This window comes from Cupressus sempervirens, chromosome 4, assembly GCF_028749045.1.
Source record: "Cupressus sempervirens isolate cs-2001-9-10 chromosome 4, ASM2874904v1, whole genome shotgun sequence".
Taxonomy (NCBI): domain Eukaryota; kingdom Viridiplantae; phylum Streptophyta; class Pinopsida; order Cupressales; family Cupressaceae; genus Cupressus; species Cupressus sempervirens.
The window spans coordinates 662,500,054-662,524,823 of record NC_143121.1 but is presented as its reverse complement, the minus strand read 5'-3'; the positions used below and the strand labels follow the sequence as shown (position 1 = coordinate 662,524,823).

General features: G+C 38.1%; 1 protein-coding gene across 1 annotated transcript in view; it reads right to left on the bottom strand.

The window, feature by feature from the left end:
- Positions 1-262: 262 nt before the first annotated feature.
- LOC149562997 (chromo domain protein LHP1-like) overlaps positions 263-24,770 on the bottom strand; it is a 62,018-nt gene continuing 37,510 nt past the window's right edge. The window contains exons 5-6 of the mRNA XM_089826435.1: positions 891-951; positions 263-691 (exon numbers count right to left, since the gene is read on the bottom strand). Coding sequence (XP_089682561.1) covers positions 644-691; positions 891-951 — 109 coding nt within the window. The 3' untranslated portion in view covers positions 263-643. The remainder of the gene's footprint in view (positions 692-890; positions 952-24,770) is intronic.

The window sequence follows — 24,770 nt, the reverse complement described above, 5'->3', positions numbered from 1 at the left end:
CATATTTATCAGAACTTCAACACAGTAAATTATAACAGTATATTTGATAAATCTGTTCCTTTGATTTTTCAGTTCCAAACAAATAGATAATTGCAAATATGAGCATGTATCATAAGACGTTTATCCATTTGTGCAGTGAAGATACTTATCATCAGGAAACACGCAGCATTATTAGTAATATAGAAATTTTCTGAATCTATTAACCAAATCAAGCATAGTTCCCAAAATAAAATGCAATCATATAAAGCAAATAGCAATGCAATTATTGAAAAAATGTGTAGACATTTCATAAATAGGTTCTAAACGAAGATTTTCAGTAGTTAAGTCAGTACAAAATATCATGCTTGGATTGGGCATTAACTGCTTCACTCATTCCACTTGATCACAAAACAATAATATCAACAAAGATGAGCCAAAGCTCGCCACAAATGTCAAATAACCGACATTAAAATTCCTGTGCACAATGGTTGGTCACAGTATCCACAAAACCTGATAAAAATGTGCAGCAACGCACCTTCCACACACAGCTTTGAACATTTACATTGGTCATTCCTTGATCGACTAAATTGCAGTGAGTTTAGAAGACATCTACTGACAAACTACAGTGTCATTACAACTACTTTATAGCTTACTCTTTGCATTTCTACTGTACAGTGCTGTATCGGAGATGCTGTTCATAAAAATCAATCAACTGCAATGCATTATAGTTATCAATTAGATTTTCTATCTTTAAAACAGTTATAAAAGCAACGTCCCCAGTTGAGTGCAATTAGATCTTGATATTTAACCACAAATTTTAATATCCCTCACATTGGAAGCCTAAAGTAGAAAGATAAGAATGTATTTTCGGCAAATAAGCACAAAATTAGACAAAATAAGAGTTCACTTACCAAACTCGGATAGTTAATTCTTAAAAATTTGTTGTCAACCACCAATTCCTGCCCATCTGCTCTGTTGAAGCAAAGCATAAAATGCCATCAACTTAAAAATTTCCAAAAAGCTAATAAGCCAACTTTATTATTGTACCATATCTTAAATCATTTGCTTAAACATATCATCCTACGGTCTACCCCTCAATTGACAGACACCATATAAAATTTCATTATGTGATGCATCAGTACAGCACCAACACCCATCTTCATTTAACATCAGTCACTGAATGCAACAGTTCATTCTGTAGGGTGGTTTAGACTAGAGCAAATCCCACATAAAAGGAATTTCGCTCAGCCCTAAGCTAAAACAAGTGAAGCTACTTAATAACAAGGCTGTAAGAGAGCTCTATCTTATGCATATCGTGAATAACAAAGAACATACATAAAAATGAATGCTGCATGCCTTTGTATTACAGAGAAAAAGGGCGGCAGCAGGTGCTTGGCCTGCATACAACCAGGTGTATCACACTCGTGGAATAAATCCTCCTAGGGCTAGGCATGGATAGCTGATCTTCTGGAATAGGATTATTTCATTGAATTTTAAAACTCAAATACACTATGTTCCACAAGTATCCAGCCCCTTACAATATGCATGTCTCTGCACTGGAGAGGTTTCAAACTTTCAGGGACACGCAAGAAATGTCCCCAAGACAATCCCCTATTTTTAAAAAGAGAAAAGAAAAAAGAAAAGACAGACGCACCCCAGGTGTTGAAGTTAGGTAGCTGCAGCAGCTACCTGCATTCCTGAGATGATCATATCAGTATTGTGGTTCTTTTCCTTCATGCCATCTATGATTGTATTCTGGGAGACCGTCATTTCTCAGCTATATTTTCCTACCTTATTTCAAATATTGGTTCTTAGACACCGTTTCTTATCTCCAAGTCATGCATGTGCAAGGCTGTCATTCATTGAAGAAACTTGAACTGCTGCAGATTCAAAAGCTACATCATATGTAGTGTCACCAAATTTATAACCATAGAAGCCATGGCTACTGATGTATTCACTCTCGTCTCTTTATATCATTCATTAAAATAATATGGAGATGCTTTGAAATGTCTCATTCCCGTGACTGCCGTTATTTCATGTGTTGCGGAAATTAGTAATATTAAGTGTTATGATCTCTTGAATATGAACGGCACTTAGTGACAATTGTAATCAGCTCATGCACACGGGAGTAGGAGATAATAAAGTTGATTATTCTTGTTCTGCCATTTTTCATGTATCGGCAAAGGTTCATGGTTACACAGTCCTAATGAAAGCAAGGTTGTCTTTCATTTGGATATTGATGATTATTGTTTATCAAGAATAGTATCATTGAGGCTATTGTAGTATGTATTTGCAAGAGACAGTGTGAAGGTTGTTTTATTATTATCTCTATAGGCAGTTCCCGTTTGTGTGTAGTTTCAAATTCATTATTTTGTAAGGGGAGTTCTGTTGATTCATTCTTTGTGTAAAAGCTCAAAAGGTTGTGAGCCGTGTTCTGTGAGACTTATTATTATCATTCAATAAAGTAGCAGTTATTGGTGTGGCCCAGATTTTCTCATATGTAGGAGGGTTTTCCCAGGGTACTGTACCTACCTCCACAGAAACAGCAAGGGTATTCCTGTGTTCTTATTATCAATTATTTATTTGTATGCAATTCTACTTAACACCAGGTACACCACAGAAACAGCTAGGGTCTTGCCTCTTGTTGTTTACCACATTACCATCTGTATTGCCCTTATTAAATTATTAGGTTGAACCAACCTCTGCATTACACTTATTATAGCCCTAGGCTCAACTAGCCTCATAATTGCTCTAGTTGTAGTGTTTTGCTTTGCTATCTTTACTGTCCTACATCTCCATCTCGATATTCTCTATATATTGTCCAATGGAAACACTTTATTATAGCCCTAGGCTAGACAAACCTCATCATTGCCCTAGGTGTAGTGTCTTGCTTTACTATCTTTACTGTACGACATCTCCATCTTGATATTCTATATATATTGTCCAAAGGAAACTCTTTTCTTAATAAATGCAATTGAAGTTTACAGATTTGGTAATGGACTGTTGAGCGTAACAATGCATCTTCCATTATGAGGTATATTGACCTTAATTTATTTAAGACAGCTCTTTACAGTTTGGATATCTTGTGATAACACAATGATTCTGGACAACCATAGAAAATACTAGGCCTGTATCAAAGTAATCGTGGAAATTGAGAATGTACGTAAACACATGCAACTATTAAAATAATTTTATGACATATTCACTTAGCAAGAAAAACAGGGAATTTAGTATATGTACTAATGGTATATTGTTGATGCTTGTGTCTTCATCAAAATTTGGTACTTAACTCTCATCTTTCATTGAGATCTTTTTACAAGTAGGAGCTACAGTGTGTACATATGAAACATTCACCGATGTGTTCAGTGCTATTTACCACATATATTGTATTACGATAATAGATAGCTTCTGTTATTAATTGATGGTTATCTATTTGTAATCTATTGTAAATATTAGAATGTTTCTCATATTTAGTTAGGTTGTAGATAACTGTTCGTTTTCTTTCAGCTAGAATAGAAAGTTACTATTTTTTATGATCGTTTCCTAAGGAAACATCATTTCATTCTTTTGTATATATTGACCTCTCAGTCTCTATTAATATCAAACAAGTATTTTACCAATTAATTCGTAATATGGTAGCACAGCAAATACTTTAAACTTTCTCGAAAAAATTATAAATTCTTTTGAAGTTATTTGCTATAAAAAATCGGAACTATTCTTACAACTCTCTCTACAATCCAACTAGGGTTTCCGTTTTGAAAGATCTGACTGTGGTGAAAATTGCAAATAGAGTCTAGGACCATTTTTTCTGTATTTTTTGCATTTTCTTGGATGTGATTTGTGCCCTATTTTCGCATTTTCCTTGGACGCAATTTCCAATGAACTTTTGCATGCGAACTTCCATGATATTTGTCTTTTTTTTCCAGGCGTGATTCATAGAGATTTTCAATCACGATTTGTAGGTTTTTTTGGCATTTTTTAGAGCCATTTTTGCAATAAAACATGGCTGGTTTTTGGGCATTTTCTTCCATTTTTTCTACACATCTAGGGCTGGGAGCAGCGTCAAGGGTTTCTTAAAACCCTCAATAACAGATTTGTGTCCAAAAACAATGTTTTCTCTACAAATCTGCTATTCATTTCAAATTTCTTTTTAGTCCAAGACGTTTTTGTTCGAAACCCTAATTTTTGGGCTGAAAATTTTTTTTTAATTAAATATTCTTGCTCAATTTCAAGAGCTCAACTGGGTTGTCATCAAATTTTTTTGGGAGCCTCAATTTTTCTAGGTCTTCCATTTTTTCCGGACTAATATTTTGCTCGAGAACAATTCAAATTCAATGGTTGAAATTATGGCACTTGTAAGCAACGAATAATAGCAATTTTTGAATATTGGAATACTGATTAGATTGTTTTGGGTGTTACACAATGTCTGACTACCCCTAGTACTGATCAAGATAGATACGATCTGAATAATCAAAATGCACTGATGCTTCTCAAATTATCATAGCTGATAATCAGCTCTCTCAAGTTCCATGCGGCAAGAGAATTGCCAAGATATGGGCAAAGCTCATGAATTTTCATAAGACTTTTGACAAAAGCAGAGCTTTCTTTTTGAAGAACAATCTGCTTTCTATTATCATGGATGAAGGAACATTACTTCAGACTCACCTAAAAACGATTTCGAAAATTCATGATCAATTGCTTGCTATTGGTCGCAAGATGGAGGAAGAGGACATTGTGGTCATCACTCTCAAAAGTTTACCCAAATCCGATTATCATTTTATCAATAGTGTCAACGTCGCTTCTGGTGTTGCTTTGAAATTCACACATCCCTACACACTTCTTCTTCAACAAGATCGATAGAAACAACAGTTTGGTAGCAGTTCCAACTCCACCACCAAGCAAGCCTTTGCTACTAAATCCTTTCAAAAGAATAAGGCAAGTCTTAGCATGTAATGTCCCTTCTTTGGGGACATTAGAATAGTTAAGAGGGAACGAATTTATAATATTAAATTTGACTATGTAAGCCAGAGAATTATTATTAGAGGTCAAATTAATATTCTTTGTGGTCACAAAAGGACGAGGAGGGACAAGACGAAACCCAGAAAGGAAGTCGAAGGGTTTTCATTGAGAGAATAAAAAGAGAAGAGACTCCTTCCTTTTGCATGCTTGATTTTACTATTTAGTTCAATTTTCTCTCTTGGAGAGTTTTTAGAAAGCTTCAACTTTCAGCCCGTGTGAGGACGTAGCCCCTCGTGCAAGCAGGCAGTGGATGCAAACCCATTGTCCCAGGAAACATCATTCCAAGTGTTTCATTTCCGCTTACAGGTTCTTACCCTATCATTCCAATCCAACTGTTGAATCTGTCTTTAGGACTGGTTTTCTGTGTATTACGTTCAATTGCCGGTTGTTATATTGCTGTTGTAAAAGGCAACATCACTGTTTAAGGAATTATAAAAGTTCTTTGGATTTATCATACCAATTTGTAATCCATGGTTGCATGTTGATATTTTGAATGTTATTGCAAAATAACGGGTTATATTTATTTGAAGAATCTTCTGGTTTATTATAGCACTGTATCTGATTTTGTGTACACCGAATCCGAATGTTATATCTGAGGAAAGTGATTTAATAGGAAAATTCTTCTAGTTTTTCAAATGTGGTGTAAATTATCGGCAAAGTTTTATTTGTAAGTGTATTTTTAAGGAAAATCCAACAAATATCCTATTTGGGATACTACATAGCAATCTTCTCAGAAGAAGTCAACTACTCCAGCTTCAGAAGGCTCCCAGAAGAACATTCAATGCAACTATTGGCACAAGTTTGGCCACATTAAGGTTAAATGTCGAAAATATTTACCTACCCAATCTAAGCAATCAGGTTCACAGCCCAAAGCAAACTGTAGACTGGAAATATGACTCGTGATACAAAATAATGTGATTGAGATACACAAAGTAAAACATGGAATGTACCTTTAATACCACAACACCAGTAGGTGAGGAAACGGTTTATTTATTAATACCAAAAACATCATGAGTACATTGACATTATTCCAAATACTTATAGAGGGTTGTTTGGTTGGGAAAACCAACCAATGCATTCTCACCTCCTAACTACCCAACTTGACTAGCTTTAACAACTACTAACGCAGTAGATACTTTATTCCGACTACATCTATCCCCCCCACAAATAAAAGAAGTCGTGTTCCAAACGAGTGCTAAACATGGAACACAAAAAGAACTTTGATTTTAAGAAGGGGGATGGGAGGACATCCCTGTACTCGGAGCTCCTCGTAGGCGTTGCAAGTCACATTCAACTGTCTTTTGTTTTGTCCACACACCTTGTAACCCTTAAGGCGTCCATTTATTTTTACTTCTATTGTAGCGACTTTGCTTCCCAGTTCAACTTTCTCTATCTTCCAAGCTTCCTATATGGCAACTTTTTTTGCTTCCCACTGATGTTCAAGATTTTGCCTTTCCCACCCCCACACCTTAGCCAAGCATTTTTCATGCTAAAGTTCCAAGAAAATCCCCTGAAAGACAACTTCCATAATTACAAGGGCCACCATGAGAGGCGGCGATTGTTCCTGTCCACTGGAAATGATACAACTGCTTGCCCATGTTGCGGTCATGTCCTGTAAATGTCCACCCTACTCTAATAGTGCCCAATCCGTATGGCAGCCAATCTACATAAATGCGGCCAAAGCTTCCACTGCTATTATGAAAGCTTCCAGATTTCGAGACCTAGCCTGTTGCATGAGCTCCCTAGTAGAATGCTCCATGGCATGCAACTCAATAAAAAACAACTCTGCCTTGGCTGCAAAAGAAGCCATGTCAGGAGGTTCCCCACACTCGCATTGTATCTCTACCTGTTCCTCAACAATTACCCCTAGGGGTCAAGACACCATGCCTTCTTCCTCAAGTCTTCTGTTGGCCTCCTCCACAACCGTATGCAGCATAGCCATAGTCATCATACTCTACTAAGGGTGAATTTCTCCCTACTGGTTATCCACTGTTCATGTCGACTACACGACGAGAGCAACTAGATGTACTACTTTTGGCCCCAGAGGTGTCTACAACCTCACCTTATGCGCACACTTATTTGGCACCTCAAATCCACTACTTTGGTACGAGTGTGTTGTTCTGGAGAGATTAGTTGTGCCACCCTCTAAAGTGAATCTCGAAGCCCCCCATGTTGGAATTTGTTGCCTATCGCCTGCTCCTTGGACTCTTTAGTGGTTTGGGGTAGAACTATCTACTATAGTCATTCCTTCGTCTTCACCAATAATATTGTGGTTATGGTAAATCTCTGGAGATTTCGATATTCCAGATAGAAGCGGCCCCTCCGTGGTTGGTAAGAAAGTAACTTCCCGTGGGGTCCCCTTCGGGTGACTTAGTATTTCTGCCTCTTGGGAGTCGGAGGAAGATGAATTTGTATCGTTGGCCTCCTCTTCTGAACTCTCTTCGTCCTCCTCATCCTATTCAAGCATCTTAGCCACTACTACCTGTTTCGATTTCTTTTTCTTTGGTTTGCCACCGCTGTGAGATCCTACACTCATGGTGGCCATATGGAACCAATATGTCTGAGCAAGCTTGTAGGGTTCCACTCTATTGGCTGGTATCAATGTCACTTGATGCTCGCTACTCCCCTGAGTCCGTACTCCTAAAAATAAAGTTGCAGCATGATGTGGCATGTAAAAGGCCTTATGTTTCAACTCCATGAATTCCCTAAGTCTATCAGAAAGAAATTGAGCTCAGTTATATTCCTTCGCTTTATACAATCCATCCAACACGAGCAACAACATCCAGAGGGCAATGTCTGAAATACGGTTGTAGGCTATGAGCTTACTTTTCACCAAATCTACAATACATCACCATTCATCATTTACAATGAAAACTTTCTTGAAACCCCTATTGTTCTTCAAAATTCCTTCACATTCCATATTTTAAAAGATCTTTTCGGGCACATTAGTTTCAACCACTTCTTTTTGTCCTCTCATAAGGGTTTTTTCTAGTTCCTGCCCTCTATTGGGAATTTCGAAAACCCTACTTATTTCCTCCATTGAATAAGAAGCTATCACCTGCTGCTGGAAATACTGCACTATAGATTTATGGCATGACCTATCATATCCTGTGATTAAATTGCACAGTATAGGTTCAAACTCCTTTAATTCAAAAATTGGCATGAAAAATATTTTGTCTACCTCTATTGTGCATAATGTCTTGTTCAGAGGATGATCCGCTTTTGCTTTCTCCCACCAGGTCCTACACTCGCTTCCCATCACACTTTCAAACGTGATATTCTACGTAGTGATTTTCTATGTTATTTTGCCCTTGCACTTTGCCATCTTCCTTATCTCTTTCCTTGCTTTCACTGTTGCAGGCTTTTTCTTTTTGGAGTCAATAATGTTCCCTCTACTCGAGTTTCCTATGCTTAATTTCACCATTGTGTGGTGATGCATTAAATCCAAAATTTCTTTAACTGTTTATATCTGCCACTTGTACCAACCGTTACTGTGATGTGACTGTTGGTAACAAACTTCTTCCACGAATGACAATGTGGTACAGCCTATGTGTGTATATGCACTAGCACCATATGGCCTTTTGTTGCTTCCTGCCTTGGAGATGGTGAGTACAGTTGTTCTTTTTCTAATTGCCTCCTACCGTATGGACGCTTTATGCCAAACAGACACTTCCTGTCGTACAGACCCATCCTATCGTACAGATGCCTTCCAGATGGACACTTCCTATCGTACAGATGCCTTCCAGATGGACACTTCTTGCCGTACAGACACATGTTGTACGAACACCTTTCTTCTTAATACCTTCTAATGTACAGTTGCATTCTACAGTACGGATATTTCTTCCTTTTCCTTTTCTACGAATGCCTCCCATACAAATGTCTACCTTTTGTACGAATGTCACCCCCTTCGTCTATACTTCTCTATTCTTCCGTACAACTACCACCATTCTCTCTATGGATGTCCTGGTACAGCTACACTTTCTTTTTGTGTAAGTTGTACGAATGTTCGTACAACCGTTCTCTCCTCTTCTAGTGCAGGATGTACGACTGTTGCTTCCTCTGGTATGACTACTAAGTACGGTGACCTCTTTATATAGACTTGGGTTAACGTTTTCTAGTTCGTCACTTTTTGCTTTTCTTACTTGTTCTTTCCCTCCTCCCATACTTATAAAATAGTTGGTTGCTCCTATATTTTTTTTTCATATGCTTTTAACCAATGTAACATGGGGACGCATCCCCCCCCCCCCCCAAAACTGGGTCGTTTCGGAGACGGGGACGTCTCCAGGATGGGGGGATGGCGCCTCGGCATTTCGAGCGGCACCACTTAGAGTGCCTCCACCGTCAAAGACGGCGAGACGTCTCCGAGACAGCTAGAGGTCTCCAAGACAGGGGAGATGTCTCCAAGACGAGAAGAGGTCTCCGAGTGTGGGGGTGTGGGGGGAAGCCAAGGAGTCTCCTTCATTGAGGGGGGACACCAAGAAGTCTCGTTCATTGTAGGGGGACGCCAAGGAGTCTCCATTGATTTAACATTTTGATTTGGACTCTAGGAGACTTGTAGTTTTTGTTTGCATTATATACTTATTTTGATATCATGATTCATGGCACATGATACTTATTGTAATCATCTTTATGTCATGACTCATATGATCATTGATTACGATTAAATAGTAGAATCTAGATACTCATACTATTGATTTGAAGGCTAATATATAGAGTTTAGACTAATATTTATTATTTGTTGATGTTCAATGTTTAATGTTCATTGTTTGTTTGTCATTTGATCATGAATCATGATATTCCAATTGATATGGTATATGCTATACCATATGTATAGTATATACACCCCTACTCCTTCCGCCACCCCCCCCCATCCCCCGCCGCCGTCCCCCTGTCGTCCCCAAATAAAAGCCCCTTTGTCCCCTCGTCCCACCGTCTCCCAAGGCAGTGTAACTATGCTTTTAACTTAGATTCATTTACTAGGTCTTCGATAGGTTTATTATCTACAGTAGATAACTTTATTACCCCATTCTCTTTATACTCTGTGTATCCCTCTAGATAGCTTCCTTCTGACTCAAATTCTTGTATTTGCAACATATTACATTCTACGTGGAAAACTTCATAGTCTCTCATTTGCTAGTGGAATAATCCATTAAGGGAACTTGTCATCGTCTAAGCATTCCCATAGTCTGAGCACCCCTTCCTCATCTAGTTCCATCCCTTCATAGTTTTCTCCTTCTAAGTTTAATGCCAAGTCTTGACTTACTGACTGGTTCCTGAGGTCTATGATGTACTTTCCTCCTTCAAACTCAATAGATAGTGTTTTGTTTACCGTTATGGGTAGCTTTTGTTGCAACCAACCATCCCCTACCTAATAAAGCATTGTATTGTACCCTTTCTTCTCTAAAGTGATAACCACAAAATCCAGAAAAAAATTGTTGCGTACCAACTATGACATTTTGTCCCATCAAGGTTCCTATACTCTTGATTCCATGTTGGTCGGCTCCCACTAGTGGAAATGTCAATGGCCAAAGTGTAGGATTCCCTATTTCTTTCCATGTTTCTTCTAATAAAACATTTATGCTAGAACCTCCATCAACCATGGTATTTAAAGCTTGCACCTTAGTATCTCGATCTCTACTACCGCTAGTGTTCTCGTCATTCCTATAGTGAATTGGCTATTGTCTTATGTCTATACTTCTCCTTCCTTCTCTTTCTTTGAAGTTGTCCATTTCAAGTTTGCCCGTTGAGTTAGCCCTACCTGCAACTGGGGTATTATTTCTAATAAATCAAAGATTTTTACTGGGATAGGGATTTCCAGTACTTGCCTCGCAATATTTGGTACACCCCTATTGGAAGCAAGTTTTTCTGGCCTTGTCTTTCCTTCCTCTCCCATGCTATCTTGAATGTCCTTTGCTTCCTAAAATCTTTCTATCTTCGTAGTAGTATCTGGATAGGTTAATTTTCTAGCTTGCATCCTGGTTGTTGCAAGAATTTCGCCTTCTGGATCTTCAATGTCTATCATATTTACCCCCTTGTGGTCAAGCAAGTCACATCCTCATGATTGCCTAGAACACACCATTTACAGAGCATCCCTTCATTTTGTCCTCCGCTTTGGCAATCTCATGCAAAATGTCCCCATTCATTGCATCTCCTACATTGGATCATAGGCCCCCCCTTGGAATCATACTGGATTGGACATTGAGGCATGTTGTTGTTGCTATTATTATTACTTCCTCTTCTATTATTTATGTATCCCCCTAATGAGGCTTCTGTATTTGAATTCTTTAGAGGGGTGGAAGGTGGTGTAGATTGCTCCCCTTGGGTAAGGAATACTTGAGCGCTTCATGTTTTTAAATTTAGGGACAATCTTTAATTGCGTGCCCCAGTACCTAACAAATCTCACAAAATGCTTTCATTGGGCATGCTCCTTTCGTATGGCCTTCTTTTTCACAATTAGTGCACCAGAGTTCCTTCCCTTCTTTCTTTTCTTCCTTACTCCCTGCCACTTCCTTCATCAATCGCCTCAAGTCTTTTCTCAAAGCTTGGATAGTTTTGGATTCTTCTTCGCTTTCTTCAGAACTTTCACTCGCACGTCCATGCCTTCTTGCCTTGAAAGTTTTGCTCTCGCTCTATCCATCGCGCGAGTACGCCCATCCCCAAAGGTTGCTGGGGGAACTATTTTCATCTTTTTCCTAAAGGACGGTGTTAATCCTTCAATGAACCATTTTTTCTTTACTCCATCCGCAAGCAGCTTCTCAAGTTTCCCTATTAGCTCTTTTAGCCTTCTACTATAGATTTTAAGAGATTCACTCTTCACTTGTCTCGTGTTATAAATCTTCGTTACTATTTCATCGTCGTCCCTCAGGAATCTGAATTCTTCCTCAAAGTCTTTGCAGATATTACTCCATGTGTTTTTCTTTGCTGCCTCCAGATCGCTATACCAGTCAATGGCTATACCCCTTAGTGTAGCAAGGAAAGCTTTTAACCACTCAGTTGGGTCATTTTCTTTGTTGGCTTGCCATATTGTTATGCATGTTTTACAGTGGTGGGCAAGATCCTCTGAGCAATCCCCTATGAACCTTGGCAATTTTTGTCTCTCTATTGCCATTATATGGGTGTTTTTCCCTCTTGGTGGAACACTTCTTCCCAATGGCACACTTCCCTCCCGATGGAACACTTCCTCCCAATGGAACACCTCCTCCTGACTAGAAGTTTGCTCTAGACGAGGAGCCTAATTCTTGATTACTGAAAGTATCCTCTTAATCTAAACTATGATCTGTTGAAGATCTCTTTGTGCAAGTGTCTCTAGATTGTTGTATCCTAACTTCCTGGTGTCTCCGAGATGACCAAATTTGCTATATCCTCGATTGTATGCTCAATCAACCCTTCTTGGGTTTTGGTGGAATCCCCTTGTCCTTGTACTTGCCTCAGATATATGTTTGGAATCAGGGGCATGAATCAATTTATTATCTATTTCCCTTTTTGGAATTTTGTCGTTCCTCCCCATCACGTTCCCTGGTCCTCTATTCCCTTTGTGTCTTAGCTCTTTCCTCTTCTACTCATAACAAATTGCACACTGACAGACAAGGAATCTCTCCCAAGAGATCGTACATAACTGGTGGCACCGAAAGTTCGTCCCGTAACGTACCCTCAAGGATTGTTCTCTCACAGGGTTCCCTTTGTACATACTAATCGACCACAACTTCCAAGGTCATCACCAAATCACGTGTCAACTGATCATCCCTGGTTATTTCCTCCTCTTTTCCGCCACTATTTGTTACTTGCATGAGTGGTAACCAAAAAAAACGCCTTCCCATTACTCCATCCCGCCGACTTCCAGGTTCGGACTTAAGCAACAGCGCCAAAAATGTAGAGTGGAAATATGACTCAAGTACACAAAGATATGCAAATGATACAAAATAATGCAATTGACATACACAAAGTAAAACATGGAATGTACCTTTAATACCACAATACCAGTAGGCGAGGAAATGGTTTCTTTACTAATACCAAAAATATCATGAGTACATTAACATTATTCCAAGTACTTATAGACAAGTCGGTTGGGAAAACCAACCGACATATTCCCTCACCTCCTAACTACCCAATCCCACTAACTTTAACAAGTACTAACACAATAGTTACTTTATTCCAACTACATAAATAGTGCAGAACACACTGAGTAGATGAAATTTGACGTTTACGCCTTCATGGCTAACACAATCACAGATCATGTGAAGTCGTCTGCCTATTATATTGATTCAGGTGCCTCTTGTCAATTCACCCACCGCAAAGACTAATTTACTAACTACCACTCTTATTCAAATTCTGCTATTTTTGATGGCAGAGAAGAGTACACTGTTGTCGACAAAAGGCAACATTCAAATTCGATATGTTGGGAGGAATCTCATTTTCCTCAATGTGTACTACGATCTAGGGATGGAAATAAATCCAATCTCAATCAGTCAATTGTTGCGACAATCTCCACAGATGAATGTCACCTTCAGTTCACATCAAAAGTACAATCACTGGTAACGTGACTTAGACTATTGTTGCAGTAGGCCTTGAGGATCATGGTCTTTTCCAACTTATTGATTATGGTAATTCCCAAAACTAAGCTATGGCTGCTCGGTCTCTTACCACACATTGGCATTAGTAGTATGTGCACTTAAATGTGCATTATCTCTCTTAAATTGCTTAGGAAGAGCTTGTCCTCGAATTGCTAGAGATTTAGGACTCAAAAATTTGGAGTTTGTGATGCATGTCATGCTAGGAAGGAACATCGCACACCTTTCACCAGTGGTAATTCATAAATAGCTTGTCAGGTACTTTAGCTTGTTCATGCCGATATTTGCAGCCCTATGGCCACTCCTATTCTTGGATACACATATTTTATGTTTGTTGATTATTTCAATAGAAAAATGTGGGTATATTTTCTTAAAATAAAATAAAATGCATTTCTTGTATTTTAGAAGTTTAAATCTTCAATTGAAAAAGAGTCTAAAAAATCTATTACTACTCTTAGGTCAGACAATGGGTGGAATTGTATTCTAATAAATTCTCTAGCTTCTTGGATACTCATGGCATCAAACGCCAATTCACAACACACCACACACCAGAACAGAGCAATGTAGTTGAATGTCAAAACAAAGCAATCACCGAGATGTCTCATTCTATCCTCAAGCACAAACATGTTCCGAAGAAGTTTTGGGCAGAAGAAGTTAACACTGCAATTTATTTTTTGAACCAATCACCCATAGTGGCAGTCAAAGGTAAGACTCCGAAAGAGGCCCAATCAGGTCACCAACCCAAAATTAATCACCTGAAAGTTTTTAGTTCCCTTGCTTTAGTTTGGATCCCAAATGCATCAAGCACCAAGTTCGATGCCAAAAGTCAAAAACTCATGCTTGTTGGATACAACAGTCTTCACAAAGCCTGATGCTTGATCAACATTGAGGCATCTTGTCTCCTGTACAGTCGTGATGTAGTCTTTGATGAGCAAGGATGGTCATTCATGCATGTCTCTCGTATTCTTGATCCAACAGATCAATGTATGAAAGCTAATGATTTGGGAGTTAGACTTCCATTAGGTCCACCTAATGGGAAAGGTTCAGTAGCTCCTGCAACTCTAGTGATCCCTATATAGACACCTCCAGCTTCTCCTGCAGGATCACCCAGATTTTTAGATGCTTCATCTGAGTTTGATCCAGATTCTTTTGATGAGGAACCTGATCATAGAACATCTCCTAATACTAATGTTAGTCATTCTCCTCTTCAACCTAAGTGATAGGCTAAGACACTTCTTGATCTTCGTAATGATGAACTCATTGATGAGAGAACAACTCGAAAAAAGAGCAAAACCTACAAAGTCAATTCCCAAATTTTTAGATGCTTCGTCTGAGTTTGATCCAAATTCTTCTATGAGGAACTTGATCATAGAACATCTCCTGATACTAATGTTGATCATTCTCCTCTTCGGCCTAAGTGGTGGGCTAAGACACTTGTTGATCTTTGTAATGATAAGCTCATTGATGACAGATCAACTCAGAAAAATAGCAAACTTACAAAGTCAATTAACTTTGCTCTTATGGCCAACATTCACAATGTGTTTGAACCTCAAACAATTTTTAGGCTAATAGAATTTTGGAGGGGGAATAGGCCATTGCATCTAAACACCGGAGCCTGTTGAAGAATAACACCTGGATCCTTCCAAATCTTCCACCAAGGAAGAATCTCATTGGTTGCAAATGGTTTTACAAAATCAAATACAAATTGTATGGCACTTTGGATAAGTACAAAACTCATTTAGTTGCAAAAGGCTTTTCTCAGCCTCAAAGTATTGATTATTAGGAGACCTTTGCCCCTACTACAAAGATGAGCACAATCGGATTAATCCTAGCCATGACAGCACAATTGTGTTAGAAGGTCCATCAGATGGATGTCAAGAGTGCTTTCTTGAATGGTGATCTCCACTTAGAGGTCTACATGACGCAACCTCTTGGTTTCAAGGCTACTGGTGAAGAACATCAAGTTCTTAGAGTAGTGAAAGCTCACTATGGCTTGAAGCAGGCCTTCCGACCATGGTACATGAAAATTGATAAGTACCTCAATCATCAAGAATTCCAGAGGAGTTTTTCAAACTCAAATTTGTACATCAAGACTACTAACAGTGACATCATCCTTCTGGTTATTTATGTCAATGATTTGATCATCACTGACAATTCGACATCTTTGATTTGGGAAATCAAACAAAATTTATGCCAGTCCTTTGATATGACTGACCTTGGGCTCATGCATTATTGCCTAGGTGTTGAAGTTTGGCAACAGTCTTCTAGTATATTCATTTCTCAGTCTAAATATAACTGAGCTTTGTTAGACAAATTTCATATGCCGCATTGCAAGCCTGCATCTACACCCATGGAGAAAGGTCTCAAGGTATCAATTAAGTCTGATTCTCCTCCTATTGATGATACTACATATAAGCAACTAGTAGGCAACCTCATATGCCTCTCTGCTATTAGGGTTGTTATCAGCTTCGCAATCAACTACATCTCCCTCTTTATGACAGCTCCCAAGGCTAATCATTGGATGGCAACAAAGCGTGTGCTTTGTTATGTGAAGAGCACTTCAAATTATAGAATTCTTTACTCTCAAAGTTCTAATCCTAGACTCGGTGGGTTCACAAATTCAGATTGGGCAAGCTCTATTGACAATGAAAAGTCAACTTCTGGATATGTGTTCAGTTTGGGATCAGGTGCCTTCACATGAACCAATAAGAAGGAATAGGCAATTTCTGTCTCCTCTACAGAGACTGAATAGAGAGAGACTGTTAAGGCAGGATGTGAAGTTGTTTGGCTTCGTCGGATGCTTGGGGCTATGCAGATGTCACTAGCATGACCAACTACTTTGTTGATAGTCAAGACATTATCAAATTAGCATAGAATCAAGTCTTCCATGAATGAACCAAGCATGTGGATGTTCACTATCACTACATACAACAGCTCGTTGAAGACGAAACAATAGTCTTGCAATATGTTCTTACAATAGATCAAATTGCAAACATTCTCGCCAGAGCCCCTTTGTCCTGATAAGTTTGTCAAATTCAAAAGACAGCTTGGTGTTGTTGATAGATTAACCATTAAGGGAGTGTATTACTATAATAGATAGCTTCTACTATTAGTTAATGGTTATCTATTGTATATATTAGAATGTTTCTAATATTTAGTTAGGCTGTAAATAACTATTTGTTTTCTTTCAGCTAGAATAGAAAGTTCCTATTCTTCAGGGTTGTTTCCTGAAAAAACATAGTTTCTTTTTTTTGGTATATATTGACCTCTCGGTCTCTGTTAATATCAAGCTAGTATTTTACCAATTACTTTGTAATATATCATCAGCAAGTATCTATATTATGCAAGGTTGCACAAGGAAAGCGATACTTGGGTACTTCAAGAATGGTTGTGGCTATTTTTCAAAATAGGAGACAAGTGTACTTGGGTATGTCAATTTTTTTAAATATAATTTCATATTTTATAAAAAAATCTAGAATAAGAGTCATGACAAAAAGTTTTCAAAACAAGAACTGAGATAAAATTTGCAGGTGCTTTCTCACTCGTAGATTTGCAATATGTTTGAAATACTAATTCATGCATAATGTTCTGATGCATATCAGAGATGACAAACTTTAAACATGATCATATTACAATGACATTGCAAATGATAAACTTCTGACTCGAACAGTGATAAAGTTTACTGTGAATCAATATTGTATCAAAGTTTGAAAAAAGCTGATATGCAAACAAAAGAATCAAACAAAAATCTAAAATCTAAATGAGGGTTCTTAGCTATGATGCTCTCCACTGAGTATCAACACTTGGATACATTTACCAGTACTCAGTACCCGCACCAGGGGCATGAGTATGTGTACCTAAGCAACAATTATATTATGTCTTCTTCCTTTTGATACCCTCAGAATTGTCCCTATAGTTTTTGTTGGGATGTTTTTCAACTCCTAAATTTTGGAAAATTTTGTTTACTATAGAGGAATAAGGTATTAATTTCTAGCTATGCACACCAAAATATAATAGAAAGTGCATTCAAAGCTGGCTGACCACACTTAATATTCTCTAACCACAGTTAAGGTTCTCTAGATTTCAGTTGAATTACTTATTCTTTTGGTATTACAAATCTATCAATTTATTACTATTGTAATGCATCCCCGCCCAGTTTCTCAAAATGGTGAAAAATTGTAAGTGCGGTCAGCCAGCTTTGAATGCACTTTCTATTATATTTTGGTGTGTGTACCTACAAATTAATACCTTATTCCTCTATAGTAAACAAAATATTCCAAAATTTACGAGTTGAAAAATATCCCAACAAAAACTATAGGGAAAATTCTGAGGGTATCGAAAGGAAGAAGACAAAGTTTACTGTGAATCAATATTGTATCAAAGTTTGAAACAAGCTGATATGCAAACAAAAGAATCAAACAAGAATCAAACAAAAATCAAAAATCTTAATGTCATGTCCCCATTTTGGAGGCAATTTGATTTAATTAATTTAATTAATTAAGTTGTCCAAAATAATGAATATTTTATGAGGATGACTAATTAATTATTTTAATTAAATAAATAAATGGTTTTAAAGTTAATTATTTATAAAGTTATCAAATAAATAAATATTAAAAGGTAACTTTATATTTAATTAATTTAATAAAGTGACTTGAATTATAAAATATTTTAGAAAGCCACTTAATAGATAAAATAAAATAATGTTCTAGAAGCTTCTGGAGAAAGTGGAGAAAAAAGAATAAATAGGCACCCCGAGCTTCATTCTAATCATCCAGATTTGTTGTTGTTGATGTTGATGTTTGTTGATGTGCATTATCGAGCTTAGGGTTTCTGCAATAGTCACAACTGGCCATTGAGAACGAAAACCCTCAATTGGTACGCAATTTTGAAAGTGTGAAATATCACTTGAATTATTGCAACTGGGAGGAAGATACTTCAGTCTTCTATTTGTGCTACATTGAAAAAAAATATTTGTGGCCATTGAGAACGAAAACTCTCAATTTGTACGTGATTTTGAGGGTGTGAAATATCACTTGAATTATTGCAGCTGGGAGGAAGATACTTCAGTCTTCTATATTTTGAGGGTGTGAGATATCACTTGAATTATTGCAGCTGAGAGGAAAATACTTCAGTCTTCTATTTGTGCTACATTGAGAAAAAATATTTGAGTACAAAAAGCAGGCCGAAAAAGCAGTTCGAAAAAGCAAGTATAAAAAGTAGTTCGAAAAAAGCAGGCCGAAAAAGCAGTCCGAGAAAAGCAGGCCGAAAAAGCAGTTCGAAAAAGCAAGTATAAAAAGTAGTTCGAAAAAAGCAAGCCGAAAAAGCAGTCCGAGAAAAGCAGGCCGAAAAAGCAGAACCGAAAAAGCAAGCCGAAAAAGCAGGTCCGGAAAAGCAATCCAAAAAAAAAAAGCAATCCGAAAAAGCAAAGAAAATTATTACAACCATCTACAATCAAGGGCGACAGCTAGAGAGGCACGAATTGGGCACTTGAGGAGGTTATTTTCTGTTCAGTGGTATTGCAATACATCTATTCTCTAAGGCGACTTCATATGCCAGGTCTGATGTGTATTTTCATAGTTGCCTTTCACTATAGAGTGCTGTTGTAATTGTCATTTCGTATCAGACCTATCATTCATTAATAGATGCATCATTCATTTTTACATTCCTCACAATGGTATCGGCAATCCATGGCTTTAGTTGTATTTAATCATGCATGTGATTAGTGTACTGTTGTAGGGGAGTATTGAAGTTAGATATTTAGTGTTGCATTAATTTTCACTGCCAACTGTAGGTGCATATTACTTTACCAACAATCATCATATTTTGATATCTTTGTAAATGCCAAGAGTCTTGGCTAACTTAGTATGAATATTGTATCGGACACTCATTCTCAATTAAGGAGATACAATTGCTGATCATTAATAGTTGTCTTTGAGCGTTAATATATCATTTCTTATCAACCAGTTAGCTTGCATACCAACTGTTTGTTAAAATAACAGTTGGCTGTAGGTGATCATTTTCATGATTAGAACTCATATATGCATTCACTATTGCCAAAATTAGTTGCATATTTATGTTAGGTCATTGTTTAGACAATTTGGAGTCTTTTGTAAGCATTCTCTTTGAGGCAAATCCAAACAAGAATCACTGCAGCAATCTGAAAAGTTATATCAGTCAAATGACCCTTGCTTGCAAAGTGTTTCACGAAATGTCAAACAACTGAAGTATAAAGATTTTTGGTGTTTGAAGAAGTTATAATCTATTCAGGTTATTACAGTGTTATCAGAGCGGTTTTCTTGCTATCCTGCGGGGTGAGAACCGACTTACATGAGTGATCAGCACTCTACTTTATCCAGAATGGACAGGTACAGTACAAAGTCTCCGAGGACACAATCTTGGACAATTGATAGACACAATATCCAGAGTCGAAATTGTGGAAAGGATGGCTATTCAGACGATCGAGATGAACTTAGGAAAATAAGGCATAACATGTCTGAACTGTTGGTTAAGCACCATCGTATAAATAACAAGCTGTCCGACCCAGCTAAGGTGGATAAGTCGACTGGATTTCGATTTGGCAAATCTTCTCGCAAAGCATTGACTGATACAATGAGAGATGTTACTAGGAACCTTAATGAGGAGTTCGAGAAACAAGTTTGCAACCAGTCAGAGGTTTCAGTTCAGCCACAGGAAGAAGTGGTGAAGGATATTACGCTGATGGATAGTAACTGTCAACTTGGTACTCAAGTTGAGATAGTTGTATACAAGCTGCCAAAGGGTGATGTCTCAAGTACTCAGGATGGTTTGGTTCCAACAGGCAGTGACTACAGCATAGTGGGTTCAGATGATGATTATCAAGATGTTGTTGTGCATGATGGTGAGATACCTGGTAGAGACGAGCAGACATTGAGCATTCATGACTTTGCTGAGAGAGAGTACCAGGCACAGATAGATGCTTCGTCACGTGAGGTTGAGGCTAGTAGTACTTCACATAATTTGTCCAGCCAGCTGAAGGTGAGCAAAGACAGTATTGTGACTTCATTATCTCATCATGACAAGATGCGAGGTATGATAAAGGATCACATCCGGATGATTCAGTTACAAGGTAGACATAAGACAGTTCAGGGAAAGTCTTCTTGTGTTGACTTACAGGTGATTAGGGAAGGAATTGGAACGATGAAGTTGAGTTATTTACATCTTCTATCAGATCGTGACCATCTTCTTAGCCTTGTCGAAGACTATTCAGATGCCTTGAGGAGGAAGGAGGAGGAAGTTGACAGGCTTTCTCGCGAGCTTGAGGACACTCGAGCTTCTTTGGTGAATACTCCATTGGCAATACAGGACTGGGAGAGACATGGGGATAAGCATGGCAAGGAGCTGAGCTTAGTTTCATCTTGCACTCATGATACTCAGTTTTCTGCAGTAGGCGGATCATATGTGGTCGTTGATAGTGTTGTGAGTTCATCTTGCATTCACATCCAAGATTCAGGGACAATATCAAACAGGTATGTGGAGTTAGTTTGTACTAGTCATATTACTCAAGTGAGGAGTTTGCTTGAGTTACCAGCTGATTCTAGTTTATGGATATGCACTTGAGATTGTTATATTGGCGTTTGGGATTCAGTTGACTGGAGATCTTTATCACTTTTTGGTAAAAGTGATTGTTTGAGTGCTATCATGGATTTGATTAGCAGATTGTGCAATGTTGTCTTTTCTTGTGCCAACAACTTGTCCGATGTTGGTATTAGTTTTTATACACCGGTGTTGGGCTTTGTTCATATATCCAGTCGACCATTCTTGCTGGAATGTGTTGATGATCTTTCATATTTGGCAGTGTGTACAGATGAGTCCCAAGATCATATTGGCATTGATGACATCCAAGAGGATGCAGTGGGCAATTTTGAAGACTTAATTTCCTTGGCAATTTCTTTTGGTACAGAGGACTTGGATAGCGGTGCTATAGTTTTTGATACTCCGTATGTTGATATGAGCTTTGGAGTTGATTCCCAAGATATGGATGGTAATACTCTAGAGACCAATAACTTTGAGGATACTCCTTTAGACAATGCATCAGAGGAGGTTGGTAGGAGACAGTCTAGCCAGTGCCATCATGTGTCTAGTCAATTGAGAGTTAGTGAACGAGACATTGCTATCGCTTGCCAGCATTTCGATGCTGCTCTTCAGTTGTTAGCAGTTTATGGATGGGGTTCTCCTACTAGTGATGAGCAGGGAGACAGTTATTTTTCCTTGACAGAGATCCACTCTTTATGGAAGGCTATTCAAATTTTGAGACAGAATTATATGCAACTGGTAGCCGACAGAGATTATCTTATGGAGTGGAGGAGTACAGCATACGATGCATTATTGGCCAAGGAAGATGAGGTGAGTGAGCTTACTCAGCAGCTCGAGGTGACTTCTGAGATTCTTGAAAGTACACAATTGGCTTTCGAGGAGTCACAGCTTCATTTGGCTAAGGTGACCATGGAGTTAGAGCGATTGCAGTCTTTACCAGATTTTGTACAGTCACAAGCTGTGGTGTCTGGTGATCCGAGGATGTCCATGGTCGAAATTATCAGAGACAGTGGAGATGGGGATGCATCCATCCTTGATACTAACATTGGCATATCAGGTTCGTTCCCACTAGAGTCAGGTTCAGTTGAGTTGGGTACTGCAGCAAATTGTTGTATCCCTGACATGGTGGTGGCCTCTAGTACTGATGGCACGGAGACTAGAGATGTTGTATCAAAGATCATGTGTGATGTTGGTGAGCCGGCAGTTGGCATGGTTCCTGCTAGTAATACTACTCCCTTGGCAATGTCTTCGAAGGTAGTAGTCAATTCCAACTTGGTTAGTGATCGATTGCAATTAGTTACATCTGGATTGCATTCTGAGCCACTGACTGAGATTGGCGCATTCTATCGGCATTACACTGTGATGTATGCTCATCAATTTACCTTTGATGACCATGTTGATGAGATGATGATACAGAGATGTACTTTGGCTCCTAGTGCTTGTCATCAATTATGGGACAGTTTGATGCCTCCGGAGGAGAGTTGTGATGGGCATGACATGGCGATAGGTGCTGCGGTTGACAGCTTGATAATACATGACTTAGAGCAGGAGTCTGGGAGTGACGCTTCAGTAGTTGTTGTTATTGATTCTATTCCTTTGACTATGACATCTCCTGACTTAGCTGGTGATCAGTCACAGTGGGTTGTATCACTTGTTCATGGTGAGCTGTTGACTGAAGTTGGTTCTTTTTATCAGCATTATACTGCAGGGTATGTACATCAATTAGCATTTGATCCTTGTGTTGAGGAGTTGATGGTAGGCAAATTTGGTTTGCGTTCCATTCCTTGCTGTTTATCTTGTGATGTCTTTTCGCCATCAGCGGTGCATGGGAGTTATGGATATGAGATAGTGGCAAGTGATCTGCAGAGTTGTGTTGACTGCAAGAGTTGTACAGTGTGTGGATTCTCCATACTTGGTACAGTTTTATTCGAGAGTGTTCACCATTGTTGCAGAGTTGGATTCTACATTCTGTATAGGCCAGTGGGATGCATTGATGGAATTTACTGTGTTGGCAATTTAATTACCACTTTACTTGGGTTTTGATGTTCTAGGAGTTTGTGTCTCGTGGGTTTCTAAGTGTGGCAGCTGTGATTTTGGAGTTTGGTTGAGCTGTAATTGTCAGTTTGATTATGGATTCCTCTTGGTTATATTGCAGAGGATATTACAAGAGCCTGTGTTAATTGACAGTAGTATAGTTCATGACTACATTTGGGATCCAAGCGAATTGATTGGTTTATTGTTCAGCCATTGCTTGGAGACAAACAATTTCAAGAAGGGTGGACTGTCATGTCCCCATTTTGGAAGCAATTTGATTTAATTAATTTAATTAATTAAGTTGTCCAAAATAATGAATATTTTATGAGGATGACTAATTAATTATTTTAATTAAATAAATAAGTGGTTTTAAAGTTAATTATTTATAAAGTTATCAAATAAATAAATATTAAAAGGTAACTTTATATTTAATTAATTTAATAAAGTGACTTGAATTATAAAATATTTTATAAAGTCACTTAATAGATAAAATAAAATTATGTTCTAGAAGCTTCTGGAAAAAGTGGAGAAAAATAAATAAATAGGCACCCCAAGCTTCATTCTAATCATCCAAATTTGTTGTTGTTGATGTGCATTGTGGAGCCTAGGGTTTCTGCAATAGTCACAACTGGCCATTGAGAACGAAAACTCTCAATTGGTACGCAATTTTGAGAGTGTGAAATATCACTTAAGTTATTGCAGCTGGGAGGAAGATACTTCAGTCTTCTATTTGTGCTACATTGAGAAAAAATATTTGTGGCCATTGAGAACGAAAACTCTCAATTGGCACGCGATTTTGAGGGTGTGAAATATCACTTGAATTATTGCAGCTAGGAGGAAGATACTTCAATCTTCTATATTTTGAGGGTGTGAAATATCACTTGAATTATTGCAACTGGGAGGAAGATACTTCAGTCTTCTATTTGTGCTACATTGAGAAAAAATATTTGAGTACAAAAAGCAGGCCGAAAAAGCAGTTCGAAAAAACAAGCCGAAAAAGCATTTCAAAAAAAGCAGGCCGAAAACACAATCCGAAAAAAGCAAGCCGAAAAGCAAAACCGAAAAAGCAAGTCCAGAAAAGCAATCCCAAAAAAAAAAAAAGGCAATCCGAAAAAGCAAATTCGAAAAAGTAAAGAAAATTATTACAGCCATCTACAATCAGGGGCGACAGCTAGAGAGGCACGACTTGGGCACTTAAGGAGGTTATTTTCTGTTCAGTGGTATTGCAATACATCTATTCTCTAAGGCGACTTCATATGCCAGGTCTGATGTGTATTTTCATAATTGCCTTTCACCATAGAGTGATGTTGTAATTGTCATTTCGTATCAGACCTATCATTCATTAATAGATGCATCATTCATTTTTACATTCCACACAATGGTATCGGCAATCCATGGCTTTAGTTGTATTTAATCATGCATGTGATTAGTGTACTGCTGTAGGGGAGTATTGAAGTTAGATATCTAGTGTTGCATTAATTTTCATTGGCAGTTGTAGGTGCATATTACTTTACCAGCAATCATCATATATTGATATCTTTGTAAATGCCAAGAGTCTTGGTTAACTTAGTATGAATATTGTATTGGACACTCATTCTC